This window comes from Lynx rufus, unplaced genomic scaffold (assembly GCF_022079265.1).
Source record: "Lynx rufus isolate CCGP_SWC_20201006 ecotype Redwood Valley unplaced genomic scaffold, mLynRuf1.p SCAF_12, whole genome shotgun sequence".
NCBI classification, from domain to species: domain Eukaryota; kingdom Metazoa; phylum Chordata; class Mammalia; order Carnivora; family Felidae; genus Lynx; species Lynx rufus.
This window is the reverse complement of record NW_025814826.1, coordinates 18,469,246-18,490,692: the sequence shown is the minus strand read 5'-3', so window position 1 is coordinate 18,490,692 and position 21,447 is coordinate 18,469,246. Positions and strand designations below refer to the sequence as shown.

Genomic DNA, 21,447 nt, shown 5'->3' with positions numbered 1-21,447 from the left:
AATATTATATAAAGAACCAAGAAAAAACAAACACTTTCTGTACTATTTTAGAACATGGTTTTAGCACATGGTTTTGATCACATAATGAATATAAAGATCAAACAGTAAATGCAGACATGACCTTTGAGCTTAATTGTTCAACATGCACAGAGCTGAGCACTTTCTGATCAGTGTAATTAATCCCACCCAAAAAGGGGTAAATGCTATGCCTTTAAGTCTAAAGTTAGGCTGTAGAATTCAGAATTCTACCTTTTACCCTTATATGTTTCTTTTCCTCACTTTGTCTAATTTAGGTCAGTTGTAGAAAAATTATTTTTACTTAAAAAAATGGTCAACACATTTTTAGGGCTGGTTTGGGAATTTTTCTGGATCCAGAAAAACCATAAACTTAACCAGGTTGATATTTTGTTTTTGTTTTTGTGCCAATCTAAAAGTACACACAAAACCTTTCTTCTTGGTTTTACTCAACAATTTCTAGCAAATGACAGTTTTTAATCTTTCAAAGATATACTTCAAAATTAAGTGATTTGTCTTTTTTACCTAATAATTTCTTCCTGCCTCTTGAAATATTTTTCTAGCCATATTGAATATTGACAGGGAAAAGTCTCTACACATACACAAGATTCCTCTTAAATTCTCATATATGTTTTGCTGATGATATTTGTGGCAAATAGGAATATTGCAATTCAGTTAAATAGATGAAAAGTGGCTTCTGTTTGGAGTACTACAGTAAGGAATTAGGTCTGGGTCACATAAAGGGCAGGCTCATGAAGCCTGTCCAGTACTACTGTCTTACCTCATGCAAGGAGCATAAAATAACTCTTCAGGCTTTTATTCATCAAAATGGAATGTGTTTCATTAGGAATTCTACTCAAAGAGTGAGACTGCTTACTGGGAAAATTATGTAGCAATCATCTTTCCCTAACCTAAAAAATAAAATACAAATGTGGAAAAGTTCACAGCATTTCATGCCCCCTACCCTGCCCTCCCATGACCATCTGGAGACATGGTTGAACCAAGAAGATGTATTGTGGACCCTCAGTGGTCTCAATATTAAGAGTCTGTGCAATAACTTCGAGGTTCTTCTCTGATTAGCTGTGTTTTCTCATTTGCATTTGTAGGCTGGAGAACAACTGGAAAGTCCACATCTAAAAATAAACAAAGCAAAGCAATAAACACCCTCTTATTATGTTACATTTCCTTTAATGGGGCAAGTGGTAGATATTTTTGTTGAAATGATGATTGGCAAACCAATTCAGTTCATAAGATATTGAGGATGCCTACCCTTTAAAGGACTTCAAAAGGGAGGAGACACTATCTTTACTCTTCATTTAAGTTCTGTCAGTTATAGAATTATAAAACAAAAGCACTGAACCCAGCTTTCAACTTGAAGCAATTGCTGAACCTGGTGAACTTGAGCCATCTTGTGGGGATGAGGACAGGTCTACCACATATGTCATATAGACTCTAGTGTATATCTGTATGCAAAATTCCCCCTAAAGTTGTTCAGTGCACAATTACATATATGGTCCTGGTTGGGAGAGAGGTCAGAACTTGGAGCTTGCTTAGATGAAAATCTAATAGGAAGCTTCCCACATAATGCTGTACCCAAAATGGTTATCACACTCTAAGTCACCATACCCCTAAATCTATAAGGAAATTTGTTAGGCTTGCGTTTTGGTGCTGAGGTGAAAGAGGAAAGAGCTCCCCTACAAATACTTAATGGCAAGCTAATGAGCATACATATTGGCAGACCAAATTTAAATATCTATGTGTTCCAGGAAACCTCAAGCTGATAATTTAGTTTAAAATGGTCCAGTATAAGATGTGCTCCCAAGCACCTAGCAGAAGAGAATGGCTCCACCTTCAACACAGGTCTCAAAGATTCATTAAAATATTGCTTAAATACATGAACTCAAGGTAAAAATGAATAGAGAGATCGGGGAGATATAGAGAAATAGAGAAAGACCCTCAAAAAAATAACTAAAAAATTGCAAGAAACGTAACTCATAGTGAAAACAGAGAGAGAGAGAGAGAGAGAGAGAGAGAGATGGAAAGATTGAGAAGGAGGGAGTGAAAGATTACACACAGAAACAATGCACACTGAGAGCTAGTAGAAACGATAGGCCAAATCAGACCCACAAAGACTTCAAGTCCTGCACTTTTAAGACATAGAATAAAAAAGAGTTGCATGTGTTTTTTAAGTGACCAAGTAGATTTTGAAACTATTAAAAAAGAAGTTGAGATTAAAACATCTGAAATTTAAAAACCTGGTAAGTGGGTTTATAGCTAAAGAGAGAATGAAGTGGAAGACAGATCTGAGGAGGTTAACCAGAATGTAATAGAGAAACAAAGAAATAAAATATGAAAGAGGTTAAAAGACATGAAGAATAGAGTGATAAAGTCTAACATATCTGATAAGACTTTCAAAAAAAAATTAGAGGCAATATTTTGAAGATTTAATGGCTAAGAATTCTCTAGAAAGACACCAATCCCCAGATTCAAGAACAAGCCAGGATAAATTAAAGATAAAGTTATATCTAAGACATCTTAGTGACATTAAAGAAAACCAGTGGTTTCAACAGCAGTCTTATCTCTGAATAGCAAATGTGTAGGCCAGAAAACTATGGAATTATACTTTTAATATGTTAAAAGAAGTATCTATCAACTAAATTTGTTTACAAACTGTGCTATTGTTACTTTTTTAAAAACCATAATATAAAGGCATTTTCAGACAATAAAAATGGAAATTGTGCTACCAACAGACTCAATTTAAAAGATGTGATTCAGGCACAAAGAAAGTGTTACTAGATGGAAAATTTGTGCTGTAAAAAGGAATGATGATTAGTAAAGAAAATGGTAGATATGTGAATAAAACTAAATGATTATTGACTATGTACAGCAATAATAATTTATGAGGCTTAAATTAAGACCAAACTAGAATACAGCAATGGTGTATAAATCAGAAAGGGAGTGATCAGAACTAAGGTATTACAGAGGTCTTGTATTGTTCAGGAGGGGTAAAGATAAGAATTAACTTTAAACTTTGATAACTTAAGTATGCCTGATAAGTGTTTAGAATAACCCTTAAAGAACAGAGCAAAGAATATAATTTCCCAACTGGAGGAGGAAAAGAAATGAAATATGAAAAAAAAATCTATCATTACAAAAGAAAGAAAAAGAAAAGAGAAACAGAAAAAAAAGTCAATTTAAAGTGATAATTAAATATAACTAATTATAAGTAAGTAGCCCAAGTTACTCAGGTAGTAAGTAATAGAGCTGGTAATCAAACGTAGGCAGTATTTCTTAGAGTCTATTCTCTTAAAAACTGTGCTATACACAAAAAGGAAGTATATATACTTCCTGTGCTAGTAGGAAATAATTGAAATATATAGTTAATTATAATAAATACAAATGGACTTAATACTTTATTTAAAAGAAAAACTTTCTCAAACTGAATAAATCCCTCCCCCCCCCCCCACGTTTATAAAACACACATCAAAGGACATAAAGACAAAAAAGTTGATAGTGAAAAGATGTAAACATCTTACCACACAAACACTAATAAAAAGAAAGCTGATGTGGGGCTCCTGAATGACTCATCTGGTTAAGTGCCTGACTCTTGATTTTGGCTCAGGCCATGATCTCACAGTCATGAGATGGAGCCCCGAATTGGGCTCTGAGCTGGGCATGGAACCTGTTTGAGATTCTCTCTCTCCCTCTGCCCCTCCCTGGCTCAGGCGCACACTCTAAATAAGTAAGTAGGTAAGTAAATAAATAAATAAATAAATAAGAGAAAGCTAACATAACTTTAACAGACAAAAAGCATTGATAGAGCTAAAGAGTAACTACATAATAATATAATATTCAATTCACCAAATAACTATAAAAATTCTAAACTTATATACACTAATAAAATAGCCTCAAAATATATGAAGCAAAACTGATAGACTTTATAGAAAAATAGAGAAATCCATCATCATGGTGGAAGATTTGAATGCTTCCTCCAGTAACTGACCGGTGAAACAAACAAACAAATCTTTAAAGATATAAAGAATTTGAAAAGTACAATGTTGTGGACTAAACTGTGTCACACATACCTCTTCCCCCTGCCCCAGCTCATATGTTAAAGTTCTAACCCCCAGTACCTCAAATATGAATCAAATTTGGAGAGAGGGTTCTTAAAGAGGTTATTAAATTAAAATGAGATCTTCAGGGTGGGCATTCATTCGGTATAACTGGTGTCATTATAAGAAGATGTTATTAGGACACAGATACACAGAGGGAAGACCATGTGAAGACATAAGGTGAAAATGGCCATTTACCTGCCAAGAAGAGAGGCCTCAGAGGGAGTCAATCTTAATGACACCTTAATCTTTTACTTCTAACCTCCATACTTGTGAGAGAATAAATTTCTGTTGTCAAGCCACCCTGTCTGTGGTTCTTTGTTAACAGCAGCCCTAGCAAACTAGTACATACAATAAGTTGGGTTTATTTAACAGTCATATATGGAACGGTGAACCTAACAAATGTAGAATGTATTGTTTCGAAGCAATGTGGGACATTTATAAAAATTAAGTTCTAGGATACAGAGCAAGCCTCAAGACATTTTGAGCTATTGTATCATGCTCTCCATAATTTCTGATCACAGTGCAGTTAAGTTATAGATGCAAACAATAATAAAAAACCTGAAAAACCCCACAGGTCTACAAATTAAAACTTAGGCCTAACTTAGAGATCAAAGAAAAAATTATAATGAAAATGAGAAAATATTTAGGACTCTGATTATAAGAACAATATAAGAATGTGTGTGTGTGACACTAAAGTGTTACTTATAGGAAAATTTATAGCCTTAAATGCTTAATATCACAAAAGAAGAAAGGATGAAAATTAAGAAGTATAAAATTTAAGAAGTTAGAAAACTAACAATAAATTAAGAGAAATAATAAAGAATAGAAATTAATTAAATAGAAGCAAATATACAAGAGAATCAAAACCAAAAGTTATTTGAGAAGACCAATTAAATTTTCAAATATCTGGTAGAATGGCTAAAAAAAAAATGGAAATAACCAATACAGGGAGTGAAAAATGGGACAGTAATGCAAATACATGAAAGGTAATAAGAAGAAATTTTGAAGAACTATTTTTTTAATAAAGAAAATCTAGATGGCCTATAGACATTAAATACATTGAATCAGTAATTTAAAATTTGTACAATCACACATTAGCCCAGAAAGTCCTACAAAATCCTGTAGAAAGAAATAAATCTAATAATACACAAACTCTTTAAGAAAAGTTTAAAAAGAAGGAATCGTTTCTAATTTATTTCATGAGGCATAATCTTGATATAGAACCCTATAAGGAAATTTTGACAAAGGAAAATTGTAGACCAACCTCACTTATTAATATAGATACAAACATCTAAAACAACATTAGCAAACCCATTTTATCAAAAAATAGTTAATTCATCATGACTGCATTGGGTTTATCTCAAGAATGCAAGATTGTTTTAACATTGGAAAAATAACATATAGTTCTTCACATTAACAGATTAAGGGAGAAAAATCATGATCATCTCAACTGATGAAGAAAAAAATATTTGATAAACTTTTACACTCGTGACAAAGTTCTAACAAAAAGGAACAGAGACAAAACCTACAGCAAGCCTCATAGTTAAGATGCAATCTTGAAAGCATCTTCTCTTCAACATTTTACCGGTAGTCTCAGCAAAAACAGAACGGCAAGACAGAGAAAAAAAATTATAAGAGATGGGAAGGAAGAATAAAAACTATCACTGTTCATACATGATACAAGCAATTATGTAGAAACCCTGAAGGATTTACAGATAAATAATTGGAAGTAGAGAGCTTAGCTAGTTTCTTTAATTCAAAATCAATGTTTAAAAAAAGCACATTTCTGTATACCAAAACAATGTCGAAAATTAATGTTATTTATTTGTAACTATATAGAAATGGATAAAGCATTCAGGAATAAATGTAGCCAAAAATACGTAAGATATCCTTAGCAAAAGCCAGTAAAGAAGGGATATACCATGTCACATGTTAGAAGACACATTTTTTAAAATGTCAATAGTATGTAACTGATCTACAGAGTCACTGCAATTCTAAACAAGATTTCAAAGGTTTTATTTAAATATCTTTTGTTTAAAAACTTGACAAAACTGATTCTAAAATTTATATGGAAAAGCAAAAGGCCAAGGATACATAAGACTTCCCTGAAAAACAAAGCGGGAAGACTTGCCTAAACAGTACCAGGAATTTTATAAATGGGCCTGGTGTTGCATACAGATAGACAAAATGAGCAGTGAACCAGAACAGAAAGACCAGAAAGTCCTCCATATATCTATTGAAACTTAGTGTATTCTGAAACCAAGACTAGAAATCACTGTGCTCTGACAATTTTTTTCTATATGTAAAACTTGAAACTGGAACCATACATCATATGACATATAAAAATCAGTCCAGATGATTAAACATGTAAATGTGAAGAGCAAAACTATAAACTTTGAAAGGACCACATAGAAGAACCCCTTTATATCCTTGGGATAGGGAAAGATTTCTTAAAATACAAAAATCACCAAAGATAAAGACAACAATTGACATTTTATTACATTAAAACTGAGAACTTTGGTGTATCAAAAGATACCATAGAGTGAAAAAACACCAAGACATAAACTGAGAGAATACATTTTAAACAAACATGATAAAGAGTTAATACCCAAATATAAAAATATCAGTTAGAAAAAAGTACATGATATAATGAAAACCTGCAAAAGATTTGAATAGGCATTTCATAGAAGGAAAAACTCAAATTAACAACGTAAGAAAAGAGATAAAAATTAGAACCACAATGGCATACCATTTCCCACCCACCAGATTGGCACACAATTAGTCTGGTGATATCAAGTGTTGACAAGGATGTGGAACAACAGGAACTCTCATTAACTTTTAGTAGTAATGGAAATTAGTGCAATAGTTTTGCAGAACAACGTGGCATTATGTAATAAAGTATAGATGTACAAACACTTTGACTAAGGTATTTGCTGTTAGCACTTATGCACCAGAAGATATGTATAAGAACATTCATAGAAGCATTGTTTTTAATGGACAAAAAAGTGGAAACTACCCAAATATCTGTTAGCAGTAGAATGGGTAAATAAATTTATGGGATGTTCTCACAGAAGAATACTATACAACAGTGAAAATGAATGAAAGGCAGTCATAATGTGAATAGATCTTAGAAATAGTATGTTGAGGGGCGCCTGGGTGGCTCAGTTGGTTGAGCAATCAACTTCAGCTCCGGTCATGATCTCATGGTTTGTGAGTTCGAGCCCCGCGTTGGACTCTGTGCTGACAGCTCAGAGCCTGGAGCCTGCTTCTGATTCTGTGTCTCCCTCTCTGCCCCTCCCCCACTCATGCTCTGTCTGTCTCTGTCTCAGAAATAAACATTAAAAAAATTTTTAAAAAGAAAAAGAAATAGGATGTTGAGTTTTGAAAAAAAAAAGCAAGTTGGAGGATAATTGTTGAATATAAGCGCATTCACTTAAAGTTCAGAAATATGCAAAACCAAGCAATATATGGATTAGGAATGCAAATTTCTTTATTTGTAATGCTAAAAAGAATATTAAGGAAATTATTACATTATAATAGCCAGGACATGGATGGAGACAACCTAAGTGTCCATCGATGTTTGAATGGATAAAGAAAAAGTGTGTATGTGATAGAATATTTTTCTGCCATAAAAAGAAAGAAATCCTGCCATTTGTAACAACATGGATAGAATGTGAGTACATTAAACTAAGTGAAGTAAGTCCGATAAAGACAAATACTGTATAATCGCACTTATATGTAGATTATAAAACTTATTGGAGATTGGATTTGTGGTTACCAGAGGTGAGGGTAGTTAAAAGGTACAAACTTGTAGTTATAAGATGGATAATTTCTGGGGATGTAATATACAGCATGATGACTGTAGTTAACACTGCTATATGGTATATTTGAAGGTTGCCAAGAGAGTAAATCATAAAAGCTCTCATCACAGGGAAAACCTTTTTTTCTTTTTTCTTTTTGTATCCAAATGAGATGATGGATGTTATCTAAACATATTGTGGTAATCATTTCATAAATATATATAAGTCAGGTCATTGAATACTTTAAACAATGCTGTACATCAAATATCTCAATAAAACTGAAGGAAAAAATGACTACAAAGGATTTAAGATAGCAGAGGGAAAAGTCAATAGGAACTGAAAAGGTAGTGGCATATTCTTTTTATAAAAGGTATAAAGTCAGGTCATAATATTTGTATGTATTCAGTATTTAATAAAAACAATAACAGATTAAGGAATTAAGTGAATTACCCCCAAACCTCAACCAATAACCTATATTTAGGGCTTGAAATGGAATTGTCTGACTCCAAAGCCCTTGGTTGTAGCCATAATAGTATCTGCTCTCAAAGTAGTTGGCATAAAAGGCTAATAATCCACTTTCTCATTTTCCCTTACTTTGTGAGTTGGTTAGGCCTGTGGCATCTTCCACTCCCTGCCATGGGTGAATTTGCAGAGAACAAAGAACCTTCTCCTTTTCTGTAGGAAGGGTATTTAATTTCTTTCTCTAATCAAATTTTGTTCTACCCTTCTCCTCTATGTTTGTTTGTTTTTTTTTAAAGTTTATTTATTTTTGAGAGAGAAGGAGGGAGAAAGCGAGAATCCCAGGCAGGCTCCATACTATTAGAAGAGAGCCTGATACAGGACTTGAACTCATGAACCATGAGAACATGACCTGAGCTGAAACCAAGAGTCAGACGCTTAACCGACTGAACCACACAGGCACCCCTGTGTATTTGTTTAATTGAGGTAAGATTCACATAAAATTAGTCATTTTAAAGCAAACAATTTAGGGGCGCCTGGGTGGCTCAGTTGGTTAAGCGGCCAACTTCGGCTCAGGTCATGATCTCGCGGTCCGTGAGTTCGAGCCCGGTGTCGGGCTCTGTTCTGACAGCTCGGAGCCTGGAGCCTGTTTCAGATTTTGTATCTCCCTCTCTCTGACCCTCCCCCATTCATGCTCTGTCTCTCTCTGTCTCAAAAATAAATAAAGGTTAAAAAAATTAAAAAAAAAAAAGCAAACAATTTAGTATAATTCACCACTTCTATCTAGTTATAAGACATTTCCCCCAAAGGAAACCCAGTACCTATTAGGCAGTTGCTCCCTGTTTCTCCCTTCCCCAGGCCCTGACAACCATCAGTTTTCTGCCTCAATGGACTTCTCTGTTCTGGTTATTTAATATAAATGTATCATGCAATATTTGTCCTTTGGTGTCTGGTTTCTTCCACTTAGCATAATGTTTACAGGTTCATCTACATTGTAGCACGTGTCAGTATTTCATTCTTTTTATGGCTGAATAAAATTCCACCTCTCCTCTACTTTTTGTCCTTTCCTCCTCAGAACCTCCTGGGTTTCTCTTAACTCCTTTTCCCCTTTATCTAGTTAAATTTTACGGCTCTTGCTCTTTTCTAGCAAAATGTCTAAGATTATAGCTGCTTTCTCTCTATCATACTTTGATGGGATGAGCCCTTATCTGAACAACTCCCATTTTGGGGTTATTTGCAACTGTGATCTCTGTACAACTACTGTTTTACTCAATTCCTTGATAAAGCTGTTCAGTAGAACAGCCCAATATGATTTTAACTGCTTTGTCTGTCATGGAGAACATTATTTGCCATCTTATCTACAGGGTGTAGGGAGATACTGTGCCAAACGCTTTGTTGGTATCAAGATTCATCCCTTCTAGGGTTATCCATCCTCATAATCTCCTACACCTCAACTTCTCCTTTTTTATGTCTTCAGCTTTAAATGTCACTTCCTCAGGGAAGCTAGCTTTACCTGCATCCTTTGGTTTGCTTTGCCAGGGATAACTGGTTCCCATTTATGCTCTTGTTTCTGTTCCTTGTTACATTGTCTCACAAGTCAGGCCTCCTAGTGTTTATTATCACAGCCCCTGTGCCTCTTCTTTGGTGTGCTTATACTGGTAAATTAGCTAGCTCTTTTGTGTCATTATTTCAATTTGTCTCCCATCTCCTCTGCTAAATTGTAAAATCCAAGATAGCCCAGTCCATGTATTTTCTTTTTCTAGCTCCTACCACAGTTTCTAACAAATATTAAGTGCTCAATAAATGTTTGCTGTGGGAAAACTATCTTAATAAACCTGTCTAGTAAACAGGTTTTTACACTGTTTGTTCACTGAACCTTGGCAGCCAAAAATTGAAGAAACTTTGGATCCACTTTGAGTTTCTTTTGGGTCAGCATTCTGAGCTGACTCACTTGTCCTGGTCCCCTGGCCCAGAGCCTTGATGATGCTTACTTGGTGTATTTATATAAAGAAGAAGTAAAGGACTTTGGATTAGTTAGTTGCAAGAATTTTTTTTTCTATGAATTAGTTTTAGAAATGGGTCCCTTTTGGTTGGGGGGGAAGAAGGTAGGAGGGAGATTGAGTGGGGGTTGGTGAAAATAGAGAAGGTAAATTTAATCTCTTCCTTGATGCCCTTTACCTGAGCAACAAAGTGTGATGAATGCTACAGAGCAAATGTAATAAATGTCTCAATATCTTGGCTGAGAGCAGGAGTCTAATTACAAGCCATATGGCCTCTTCAGCACAGTGGCTGTGAATTTATTTGGGTTTTATCCAGGTGAGTAACAAGAACAGTTAAGCAATCAATAGATTTTTCTATCACTGAATATCACATGTTTAGAACCAAGGTCAACTCTATAAAATCTTCTACTTAGATATCTTATTCCCTCTCCTTCCAAAAAAATGGGGAAATCATGATTGCATGAAAAAAATCTTTAGGGTTTAACTGGGAGTTTTCAGTCCATTGCCTTCAGTTTGGGGGAAAAAAAACCAACACTGAATTTAGCTGTTGTAATCTTGGATTGTTTTACCAGGGTGTTTAGAGATAACGGTTCTCACTTACTCTCTTGCTTCTGTATTTTGTTTCTCTCTCTCTCTCTCTCTCTCTCTCTCTCTCTCTCTCACACACACACACACACGCAGAGTTCTAGGAAACGGTATCTGAAGATGGTCTACAGAGTTCTCTTAGCTAGCAGTAGTATTCTGATTTCATTGTGGTCTTCAGCTAACAGAGGAATATACTGGGTCTAAATGAGATTGTTTTAAGTATACCACTCAAAAATTCACAAAGTGGAACTTCGAATTTGTGAACATTTGAAAGGAAGGGAAATCACCTGGTATTTATTACCTTTACCTTTCAAGTTTCAAATTTTCCAAGATGAAAAAGAGGGGGCGATGGGCTCCCCCCAGATACTTTCTCTCTTCTGTTTTATCCTAATTGATTCATAAGAATAATAGAATTTCTCTGTGTTCCTAGGATCCCACTGGGAGTATATTTTTATTTTGAAAAGAGATGGATATCTGTTTACAAATTCTATAGTTTCCTGTGAATATTGAAGAGACCACTGGAATTTCCCCCTTTCTTAAGTGCAGAAGCTGGATTATACCTTCTCACATAGTTGAAAGAGACATAATAACTAAAGCTAATCTTTCCTCTCTACTACCAAATCCCACCCTGTACCACTACTCTCAAATAGAAACTGGTACCATTTACAGCATCAAAATGTATCTTAGGCTTTAGCCAGTGTCAAGGAGTAGGTATGTTTGTAATATGTACATAATAAAAAATATCCAAGAAAAAGTAGTCTTTAAATATAAAACTAGAATATTCACTATCTCAAGTCAAGTGAAAAACATCTGTAATGTTTTTTAATAAGTCAGCTGGCTAAAAAAGAGTTTGATATTTTAAATTTGGATTTTCATAAATTAAGAAATATCTAGTATTCTATAACGTGTCCTTAAAAGAGAAGTTTGAGGTGTTTATTCACTGAATTCAAATCACAAATGTATTTCTCTAGTTAGCTTCTTTCTTCTTTGTTAGTCTAATTAGGCATAAGGAGGCAATAAAGTATTAAGGAGCTATAACTTTTAATCTGGAGAGAAGATAATCTCATATTAGTTTTATTATAGTTTTTATCTTGGCATTTCTGAAAATTGCACTTAGAATAATATAAGATATGCTAGCCATAGTTCTTTGAAAATTAATACTCAAATATGAAAAATACATTTTCATTTGTAATATTCATATACTGGTCAAATCTCTAAGTACAGTATAATCTGTAGCATAGCATTTACATTGATAATTAATATAAAACCCTTGCTCCACCTGCTTCTCCCCCCCGCCCCGTATCATCTCAATTAGCTTCAGTCTTCCCTGAAAGTAGGGTATTATGCTCCACAGGCATTTTGTTCTATTACTTGCCAATGAGTATCAAGCTTGAAATGTGGATTTATAGTCCGCTCAGAGAAATGTTTTATCAGTACTGGCTACATAATTAGCAAAACACAGTGCACAATGAAAAATGTGTTATACCTGATTCAAAAGCTAAGAATTTGAAGTGAGGCACCTGGGTGGCTCAGTTGGTTAAGTGTCCAACTTCAGCTCAGGTAGTGATCTCACAGTGCTATTTGTGCTAATAGCTCAGAGCCTAGAGCCTGCTTCAGATCCTGTCTCCCTCTCTCTTACCCCCTCCCCCCATCCATGCTCTGTCTGTCTTTCTCTGTCTCAAAAATGAATAAACATTAAAAAAATTTTTTTAAAGCTAAGAATTTGAAGATGGAGACAGCAGAGTAATAAACCAAGTGTTGGAATTCTAGCCAGTGCAATAAAGCAAGAAAAATAAATAAAAAGCATGTAGATTGGAATGGAAGAAATAAGACTATTTCTATTTGCAGAGGACATAATTGACATCATAGAGAATCCCAAAGAATTCACACATATCAATACAAATTAATGAATGAGCTTAACAGGAACACAGGATACAAAGTCAGTACACAAAAATAATTGTAAATACTTGTGATGAACAAGTATTTAAGTATTTAATCTGGAAACCCAGATTAAAAGCCAGTGCCATTTACAATAGCTCTCCCCAAAATGAAATAGTTAGGTATCCATTTAACAAAACATATTCCATCTCTGTATTCTGAAAACTACAGAACACTCATAAAAGAAACCAAATGAGACCTAAATAAGTAGAGACACATCCCATGTTGTTGAATTAGAAGATTCAACATAGTAAAGATCTCAATTTTTCCCAAACTAATATACAAATTTCATGCAATTTTAATTTTAAAAATTGGTATTTTTCTGTAGATTTAGACAACCTGATACTAAAATTTATACAGAAAGGAAACCAAACGAGAATCACCAAAACAATTTTGAAAAACAATAAAGTTAGAGGAATCACACTAGCTGATTTTAAGACTTACTTTAAAGTTGCAGAAAGCAAGATGTGTGTGTTATTGGTGAAGGGATAGATATAGATCAATGGAACAGAATAGAGTCAATAAATAGACCCATAGAAATATAGTCACTTGATTTTTAACACAGGGACGAAGATAATTCAATGGAGAAAGGATAATCTTTTCAACAAATAGTGTTAGAACAATTAAACTCCATGTGCCAAAAAAGCCCACCAAAGTTGACCTAAGTCTACACCGTAAACAAAAATGAACTTAAAATGGGTCACAAATCTAAATGTTAGACATAAAACTATGACACTTTTAGAAAACACTGGAGGGGTGCCTGGATGGCTCAGTCAGGTGATCGTCTGACTCTTGATTTTGGCTGAGGTCATGATCTCATGGGTTCGTGGGTTCAAGCCCCATATTAGGCTCTACGCTGACAGTGTGGAACCTGAGGAGCTTGCTTGGGATTCTCTCTCTCTCCCTCTCTTTCTTCTCCTTTCCTGTGTGTGCATGCTCCCTCTCTCTCTCAAAATAAACTTTAAAAGAGGGGAAGAGAACATTGAAGAAAATCTTTATGACATAAGGTTAGGCTCAAAGTTCTTAGACATGACATTAAAATCATAATCCACTTAAAAATCTGATAAATTTATCATCAAAATTTTTGCTATGTAAAGAAGCAGCAAAAAATATGTAGCTAGGATAAGAGTTTTGCAAAACAAAACCCATAAATATTTACACAAAAAATTTTTTTAATGTTGTTATTCTTGGAGAGCTTGTGCCAGAAGGTTGGTGTAAACTTGCTTTTGACTCTATAATCCTTCTGTAGTTGTTGAATTTTTGAGTATCTCTCACTTTCATACAAAGTCCCAAACCTCCTCACCATTGGCAGCTTTCAACGTTTATTTATTTTTGGGACAGAGAGAGACAGAGCATGAACGGGGGAGGGGCAGAGAGAGGGAGACACAGAATTGGAAACAGGCTCCAGGCTCTGAGCCATCACCCCAGAGCCTGACGCGGGGCTCGAACTCCCGGACCGCGAGATCGTGACCTGGCTGAAGTCGGACGCTTAACCGACTGAACCACCCAGGCGCCCCTACCATTGGCAGCTTTCAAATGAGGTTAGGCAGCAGTCTGATAAAAAAGTTGTGGAAAGGTAAGGGTTGACTACTCAGATTTCTTCCACCTCTAAAATCCTAGGATTTTATGATTAGATTCAATATAAGGTAATAATTCCCCAAGTGAGAAAATGTTTGCCATGTTTCATTTAATTTCAGAATCACTGAAAAAAAATCTTGAAGTGCTAATATCTCACCAGTGCCTTCTAATGGACTCAAATATTGATGTAAGCTGCCTGTCATTTTTCATGAGTAGCTTGATATCTGCATGATTAGTAGCACCTTTCAAGAATATTTTCTTAAACAACTTTAAATGGGCCCCTTCTTTTGCAGAACAGAAGATACCACATTAGTTTATTGGATCATAGTCCAGAAAGCAGAGTCTTCTCATGGAATCTGCTTTTTCATCTTTACAAGTCTTAATGTTTATTTTATCTGTAAACATAAAGTCTCTGAATTAGTGAATAAAAATCTGAAATTAATTAGTGCAGCTAGCTACAAATAAGGCATAGATTTTCGTAATGAAATGTTAGATTGAAGAGCAGTGGTAAATTTACTGGATGGTAAATGAGTTTTAGCTTCAGGGACCTCTATCTGTGCAAATCTTTCTAAGGGCCTTTTGGGGCCCTAGCAATGTGCTTATATTTTTGTAGATTTGCAAAAGTAAGATATTTTAATCATAATTAGCAAAAACACTGTCTCTTTTCACTTTGACTTTCCCTCCATCATACTTTTCTTCTTAATGAGTGGCAACAGAGGGGCTATGGATGTTTTGAGGGATTCAGTTAAGAGGAAATAGAGTTAAGTGATAAGTTTCATTTGGACTTAGAGGGATATGTTTTTGTGTTTTGCAGCAACTCTGTTTGTAGTTAATTATTGCTAGCCATACTGGCATGGGAATGGCTCGAGGAATACTATAGCTCCCTATGCCAGTTCACTTGCTGAGGAGACATGAAGATCCATGCCACAGGTGATGTCACACTATATGAATGTGCCCAGGGGGCTCTGATACTGGAAGTATTAGGTGATGTAGAGGCAACAAAGTTGGAAACGTGCAGACTTAAAAAGTGGTCTGTGAAAAATTCTTCCAAATCTTACAACTTATATATGAAATAGACTAGATTAGTCTTCCCAAATTTAAAGCAATCCCTACAAATTTAGACATTATTATTAGTGAGTTGTAAAACCAAAAGAAATTTTTCTACTCTACCAATGAGAGAAAACAAATTTTGATCAAACATGCTAGAGGAAAAACAATTAGTTTTCTACTCTTCCTACAGAAAACGACATTCCAATATTATTATTAAATGAAGAGGCAGTCAAAGAATAATGAATGCATCCCGAAAACATAAGGAGAAAGTACTGTAGAGGTGTGTCAGGCAGTTAATTAAACTATTCGCTATTTTTCTAGATTTTCTGATACATGATATTTTCAGTTTTTAAACTTTTAAATTTGTTGTGATTTCATTTTGTCATTCCAAATAAATATTCACTTTCAGATCTAATTTTGTATTTGTAATTTCGTGCTTTTTTTTTCTTAAGAGGACTGCCCAAATAGTGTGTCAGGCCCTATAAAACCTGGATCAACTCTGCATAGAGCTTTTAAATATTTAGCCATAGAATAAAGCTTGTCCTTTTGCTTAAGGATTCTTCGTAACACAATCAGACTTAGTCTAGAATATGACCTCTGCAATGGAATTGGTAGCTCTGGGGAGTCAGAACTAAGAACAGTGAGAGGCACACAGATTTATCACTAGTCACCCTGCAGGAAGGAAACCTGGGTAGAATTTGGCACTGAGTGTAAATTTCTGTTCCAGAAAAGAAATCTTCTGCAAAGGAGGTCTGCTGAAATGACCTGGTAGAGCTTTTATCTAATTTAAAATAGAAAAGATTTTGAGGCTTTTCAGAGAAGTGTGCATCAGTGGATTTGGGATATCTGGGTTCAATTCACCTAGTTTTGGTTTCTGCACTATACAGGAAAAGTTAAGATAAGGTTGACACAGTGGATGATGATGACAATACTCTCCTATCTCACGTCCCTTCCTATCCTCTGTCAATGATAGAGTACTGTACTGGGTTGATGGATGTTATGGGAGATCCTATAGACAACAGAGCCAGCTAATGAGATCTTAAAACAGTTTATCTCCCTTACAAAGGCAGATGGGATCATCATTCCTAAGCAAGTTATGTAAGGTCACTGGCCCTTCCATGGAGAAGAGTTTACATTTATACATTTCTGTTTAACCCATTTTTGAGTAGTGCTGCTTATTTGTTCTTTTTGTATGTATGTCCTCAATAAAAGATTAATTGTCCTTTTATATCCCAAATGAGGCAAAAGACAATGGTAATTGTATTTCACCATGGGCCCACAGTTTGTCTCCAAGGGCAATAACAAAAAATTGTTACAGTAACCCACCTATTTGCCAGACTGGCCACCCAGTGTTCCCCATAGGAAGGGGTCAGAGGTTGCAGGAAAATCCCTCAATCTTCTCTTGATGCTGGTTGAGGCTAGCTCTGAATATATGGATTTGGAAGGAAGCTTCATTTCCAGGGAAGAAAGATCACCCTTCCCCAGCTCTACCCAAAATGCATTACCAAGTAATTAGAGAAGAAAAAAGTCCAGGGTTATTGATGTCCATTTTCTTCTATTTGAATAGAGATTTTTGTTAACAGGCTTGGTTCTCATATCTCTGGGTATTCCCACCCAAACCTCCCTGAACCTCCCTGAACACTCTTGTAACAACATCATGAATTGTACTGGCTTTGCTTTGTGATCAGCATATTTTGTGATTTATTTCTAATGGTGTCAGGTTCTGCTTTTCTCTGTGGCCAGGAAAGGTAACTGTTCCTTTATCCTCACCCAAAAGAGGTACCAAAAGCTGACAATCTGTGGGATTCCCCTCATTGGGTTGTTGGATCTCTGTCACTTCAGTGATAACCATCACCAGGGACCTTGTGCTTGGTCAGGCCTGTGAAGGGACACCCACTAGCTCTGCTGTCATCTTACTCCACCTTTTTCCATGTCGGTCTTGATCTGCTCCTCAAGATCCTCTGGGGACACGTAAAAGTCCTCTTCTGGCACTGATGATTTGGGCCGGCAGCGTCCACAGCAGCAGTTGCAACAGCAGCACAGGCAGCAGCAAAAATAACAGCCAGTAAAGAGTCCAATGATGACAAACAGGGTCTAGGGGAAACAGAGACAAACCAAAATAGGGGTGAGGAATGGTGGCGTGTGGGAGAAACCAGAAATTAAGTGTGCATCCATGTATCTTCAGAGACCTGAAGATGTTGCAGTTCCCCCTGAGGACCACATATTCACCCGCATCCTTATTCCATGCAAGAACTAGCTTTTTAGTTGCCTTGGAAACAAATTCCTTATAAAGTTTTGCCTAACAAGTTCACAGGAAGTGACTTGTAGCCACAGTAATGAGGTGTGATACTTTCTTCTTTATTCATAAGCTATGGTGATCATTATTAAGAGGAGAACAAACAAAACAACAAACAGACAACCTCTACAGGTCAAATGAGCTAACCAAGGGGATTGAGTCATTCTCACCAAAGATAAGCTATTGATAGCTCTCCCTCACACCTCCTCATTTCCCTTAGTCACTAAGTCTTGCCAGAGTCTCTTTAAGATCTCTTACACCCTCTCCCTTGTCTCTCTCCTGACTGGTAAGGACTTTAGAAAGATCTCCTTATCTCTGCCTTTAACACATCAGTAGCCTCCTAACTAGCCTCCCTGCCTCCACTCTTGCCTCCTATTCTACTCTGCACATTGTTGTTGGAACTTACTGAAATACATTTCTCTTGAACCTATGCGGCAACTTTCCTGCCTCTCAGGAAAGACTGGAACTCCTTATTAATGGTCATCTGGCTTCAAACCTTTCCCTAATTAGCACAGCCCTATTCCTGCCATACCTTCCATAGCTTTGCTCTCCTTGTGGATTCATCTTCCCAGAAGCCTCCTTCCATTCCTCAGCCATCTAACAAATGCCAACTCTGAGTTTAAGATTCATCTCAAAGATCCTCTCTCTGACATCTTTCCTGATCCCCCCACTCTAGAACAATTACTCCCTCCTTTGTGCCCCAGTTGTACTCCACAGAAATTTCTCCCATGGTTCTGTTGTTGTTGTTGACACCTTAGGACATTTATCTGTTTACAGGTCTGTGTCACATTAGACTGCGAGAGTTTTGAAGGCTGTAACTATATGTTAGTCATCTTTTAATCCCTCCTACCTAAGGATTTAGTACCTGGCATGTGGGAGACAATAAATACCTACTGAATTAATGAATGTATAAAGTAATTAATAGATAGATGAATAATTTTTTCCTTTTAGTGAACAGCCAGAACCAGGATTTCCCCACAAGCATATGAAAGATTTGTTTACTAAGTCTGCCATAGCTAAAATGAAAAGAAACTCTACCAACCCTCAATTTAAGTTAAAATAAGCCAAATTTTTTAATTCAGCAATATAATGGTTGTAAAAAATATGTTATTTGAAATAGGAAGTGTTTTGAATAAGAATGCAGATTTTATCTAAAAAGAACAAAGAGGATAAAGATCACCTTGCGTGTATGCAGTTCTTCAGTAACTTAAGGTAGAAATCTTTAATGTTGATGAAACTCACCTGGCTCATTCCTGCTTCTTTCTGACTCTGGCCCCCATTATGGGGTGGAGCCTACAGTGGTTTGGAGTGAGGGAGCTTTGGTCACACTCTCGCACCTATAATCTTTTTGCTGTGGATACTCTATATTTTCATAGACTTAAGAAAATTACTCTGCGAAAAAAGCTGCAACACTGTCCTCACCAGCTGCCTCCAAAACCTTCCTATGCAGTATTCCTGAGCTATTGCCTCAACCAGCTCCTCCTTTCTCTACCTATTTTTGTCCTCTTATGTCTTTACCATGCAATTCCCATATTTACTCTTCGCTGAAAATTTTCTTTAATTCATATATTGTTTTGTTCTTTAATTAATCCAACTAGATTGGTTGCCTGCTACACAAATAGCCTTGACTTACATACTCATAGTACTTAGCACACTACTGAGCATAAGTAGGAGTCCACTATTTTTTTTTTAATGGGAAGATTTATTTATTTTTTTAAATGTGTATTTATTTTTCAGAGAAAGAGTGCAAGCAGGGGAGGGGCAGAGAGAGGATCCAAAGCGGGCTCTGCGCTAACAGCAAAAAGCCCAAACTCACGAACCATGAGATCATGATCTGAGCTGAAGTTAGCCACTTAACTGACTGAGTCACCCAGGTGCCCCAGGAGCTCAATATTTTTGAAATACATATTTTCAGTGGTACAATAAATCATTCATTTAATGCATACTTAATACATGATCATATGCACCGGACCACCCTGATGGAAATGGTGCAGTTAGGCTTTTGACATAAACAGAAGAAGGTACATTTTTTTGTGGCCTTACTTTTAAAGAGCCACATCAGAAATTATTTCATATATTTCTTATACTGCTGGACAGCGTCTGTTTTTCTATATGAATTTTTATCAACTTTGTCAACTTCCTCAGTAAGGAAACCTATTTGTTTTTATGCAGGCCAGCCCTAATATGCAACCAGGTATTAGTGTGTAAATTATCTAGAATGTCCGATATACCTTCCCAGGGAGAGAATGTCACACCTGGAGGTTAGGTTCCCAGGCAAGCCCCCTAAAGCCTACATTTTATGTGAACATTAAGTCAATCATAAGTGATATTGTCAGTATGTACACTCTCATTCCAAGGTCCAAATCCACTCAGCAGGAACTTGTCTCTCTCCCAGGTCTTCAACAATAGAGAAAGGAGATTTCAAGTGGGAATCCCAGTTATCTCTAGGAGAAGACATTTTTGGAGACTGTAGAAGACAAATGTGGCTTTAGGTTGTAGACTCGCCATGCTTATGTGCAAAAATATATTTTTTCTCTGCTTATATAAAACTCCTCAATTTAGCAAGATTTATTTTAGTGGAAGAAAATAGCAATCAGAATCCTATTGACCATGCAACCCCTTTTTTTGGAGATCTGCAGTTTTTTAAATTAATTACCTCTCATATGAGTGTGAGTTCATATGATTTCACAAAATGTATGAATTGTCCAAAAATATCCTGATGGATCATATGAATGCTTTGTATGTAAATATGCTTTTGTCAAAAGATAAGGGGGTGCCTGGGTAGCTCAGTCAGTTAAGCGTCCAACTTCAGCTCAGGTCATGATCTCAGTTTGTTAGCCCGAGCCCCGTGTCAGGCTCTGTGCTGACAGCTCAGAGCCTGAAGCCTGCTTCATATTCTGTGTCTCCTTCTCTCTCTGCCCCTACCCCACTTGTGCTCTGTCTCTCTCTGTCCATCAAAAATAAATAAATGTAAAAAAAAAAAAAAGGTAAGGACATTAAAACTCATGAACAAATGCATAACCATCACCAGACATATACCAGGTATTCCTAGGAAACCACCCAAAATTTATTGTTAGAAGTGAATTCTGATTGTACTAAGTCCTTAAAAATGTTGCCTTCTTCTTGACCAGACATCCTTTTTTCCCCTTTTGCCTCTATGTCTCTCCAACACCTTGTTCAACACTACTTAATTCTCACTTTTTCCTCCTCATTTCCTTCTCCACTACTTCAAGTCAGGCTGCACGTGAGCCTATGACATAATTACCACACATTCTCCCAAGTACTGTGTTTGTTCATGTAGCCTATGCTATAGATAGTAAAGTACATGGCTAAATTTGTCCTATAATAACTTACTAAGCAGTTGTCACACTAATAAATTATTTTTGTTTTTGAGCAGTGAGTCAGTTCTTAATTAGTCATGGGTCGAGGGGGGGGGGCCAGTCAGAATTAACCTGAAGCCTCAAATTCATTTATAATTAATGTCTAGAGGTATTTTAAGTCATGCTGTATTTTATGATTATTTAATGAGCTAAAGCAAAAAATGATCCTCAAATAATAGCTTTTGATTAAAGTGATACCTCTTTTTATTTGTAAGAGTTTAATAATATAGT

At 35.9% G+C, this 21,447-nt stretch overlaps 1 protein-coding gene across 1 annotated transcript in view; it reads right to left on the bottom strand.

Annotated features, from left to right (window-relative positions):
• DNAJC5B (DnaJ heat shock protein family (Hsp40) member C5 beta) overlaps positions 1-21,447 on the bottom strand; it is a 61,859-nt gene continuing 40,412 nt past the window's right edge. Inside the window, exons 4-5 of the mRNA XM_047073735.1 lie at positions 17,463-17,634; positions 1-1,148 (exon numbers count right to left, since the gene is read on the bottom strand). Of these exons, the coding sequence (XP_046929691.1) occupies positions 1,054-1,148; positions 17,463-17,634 (267 nt within the window). The 3' untranslated portion in view covers positions 1-1,053. The remainder of the gene's footprint in view (positions 1,149-17,462; positions 17,635-21,447) is intronic.